This window comes from Sinocyclocheilus rhinocerous, unplaced genomic scaffold (genome assembly GCF_001515625.1).
Source record: "Sinocyclocheilus rhinocerous isolate Xijiao unplaced genomic scaffold, SAMN03320098_v1.1 scaffold3411, whole genome shotgun sequence".
NCBI lineage: Eukaryota > Metazoa > Chordata > Actinopteri > Cypriniformes > Cyprinidae > Sinocyclocheilus > Sinocyclocheilus rhinocerous.
The window spans coordinates 136367-138382 of record NW_015657957.1 but is presented as its reverse complement, the minus strand read 5'-3'; the positions used below and the strand labels follow the sequence as shown (position 1 = coordinate 138382).

Genomic DNA, 2016 nt, shown 5'->3' with positions numbered 1-2016 from the left:
GATATAATTGCGAGAAAAAGTATTGAAATATTTTTTTAATCCTCCCATCTGGTAGGCTATTTATTCCCTTTAGGGTTTCCGTAGTACACTTCATTTCCTTTCCGAACATGGAACTGGGATGCAGCGGATTACGGGAGAGGGGGTGGGGGTGAAGGAATCACGATGTCAGCTTAACATCGTGATGGCTGTCAGCCATCGGCGATGGACGATGGCATCGTCTATCGGCCCAACCCTATAGCTGTTTTTACAGGACTGATAGTGGGTCCAATCTTGTCGCTTATGGTCATTAGGTGGTCTAGATGCTTAAACAGATGGACTGCCGGCTCGTGGACACTGTGGACCAATAACAAACCATCGCCCAGTTTCTAATGCTGTAATAACCGGCTTGACCACCTTAACCTGTTTTTTTTCCCCAGCAGGGTTGAAAAAATAACCTGTTGGCTACTGTCTACTTAGGCCAGAAACATATCAGAAACTGGTCATTGCGGTCCCATTGTACATCTTTGCTTTAATGTTCTTTCTTGTGTTATTGTGGCTGTAACAAACCTCAGTGCTTGATGGCACTCTATATAATATATGTATTATACGATGATAGTTTAAATAACTTTAACTGTCTTAGCTAGATTTTGCTACTAAATCAGGACAGTTGTTGTAGAAGACTAATTCAGGAGTGTTTGCATTCACATACTTGCACAGTTTCCTGATTTAGAATGAAACCTATTTTAATTTAATGCTGACTTTTCTGTCTTAGGCCCAGAGTGAGGAGACCGCACCAAACAGCTATCCGTCTATATTGAGTCACATGTCGTACATGTACCTGAACCATCCCCTCATCTCAATGGCAGTCAGTCAGCGCTCGGACGCCCCATCCTTGATACCCTACATCCCTCTGAGCGCCTCCTTCCCCTGCGACATGCATCTGGTCAACCTGCGTGCTATCCAGTCTAAGGTATGTCTCAGTTGTGTTTGTGTCGATTTGAAAGATGAAGCCGAAACCGGTTTTGGCCATAATTGGGGAGCACAGGACTGCTGGCTCAGTTCCTAAGAGGGCCATAAAGTATACTGATCTTCAAATTGATATTTCAGGGTCCTATTTCCCAGGCTGAACGGTAATATTTTAACACATGACAGGATAATGGTAAAAGTGTTCAGAACAGGGCTTACGGGACCGTTTGAGAGATTTCAGTAGAGGATGAGAGGATGCGATTCAATCTGGCTTAAATGCTTAAAGGGGTCTTATCATGAGGAATCACAAATTTCTTGATCTTTTGAGATAAATGACTTAATTGTACTGTCAAAATATACTGCAACTTCAAGAACTCAAATCCTCCCATGTGACTAGTTATTGAAATAACATATAAACACATGACTGCCCACATTAACATATCAACAATGCTTATTTGGTATTCAGAAATGGATTTGGATAGTTATTCTTAACTCCAGAACAAATACTGTCACTCTGCAGTATCTTTCTGAAGAATCCCACTGTTCGAAAGTCCAGCTGAAATGTATTTTTAACAATATCCTTGATCATGTCAGTCTGAATTTAACAGTTTATGTGGCACATTTCAGCTTGGATTGTTTAATGAATCTATCACATAATACAGGTTTATACATATATACAGACCCCACAGGAAAAAATAAATAATAATAGTAATAATAAAAAGATATGATAATACCCTTTAATGTATTTTTCAAAAACACAGCATTGCTATAGTATAGGTACATTCCAAACTGTAGTGAGTTGCCTCTCTAAGTAGTGAGCTACCTTCTAAGGCAGCATATTAAAGTGCCCCTATTATGCCTTTTCGAATATTACCTTTCATGCAGTGTGTCATGTAGCTGTATGTGAACATAAACTATCTGCAAAGTTGTGAAGTCGACAGTGCACGATAAATAAAGTTATTGTCTATCAAAAAAAAGAGTCGGCTCGCAATCGCCTAAACGAGTCGTCAGGAATTCGAATCTTATTCTGTTACGGCGCTACGTCACAAAGTAACACATTTGCATAATGTC

General features: G+C 40.0%; 1 protein-coding gene across 2 annotated transcripts in view; it reads left to right on the top strand.

The window, feature by feature from the left end:
- man2a1 (mannosidase, alpha, class 2A, member 1) overlaps window positions 1-2016 on the top strand; it is a 59520-nt gene that overhangs the window by 46302 nt on the left and 11202 nt on the right. For both annotated transcript variants that reach the window (XM_016529751.1, XM_016529752.1), the window contains exon 20: window positions 752-949. In XM_016529751.1, the coding sequence (XP_016385237.1) occupies window positions 752-949 (198 nt within the window). The remainder of the gene's footprint in view (window positions 1-751; window positions 950-2016) is intronic.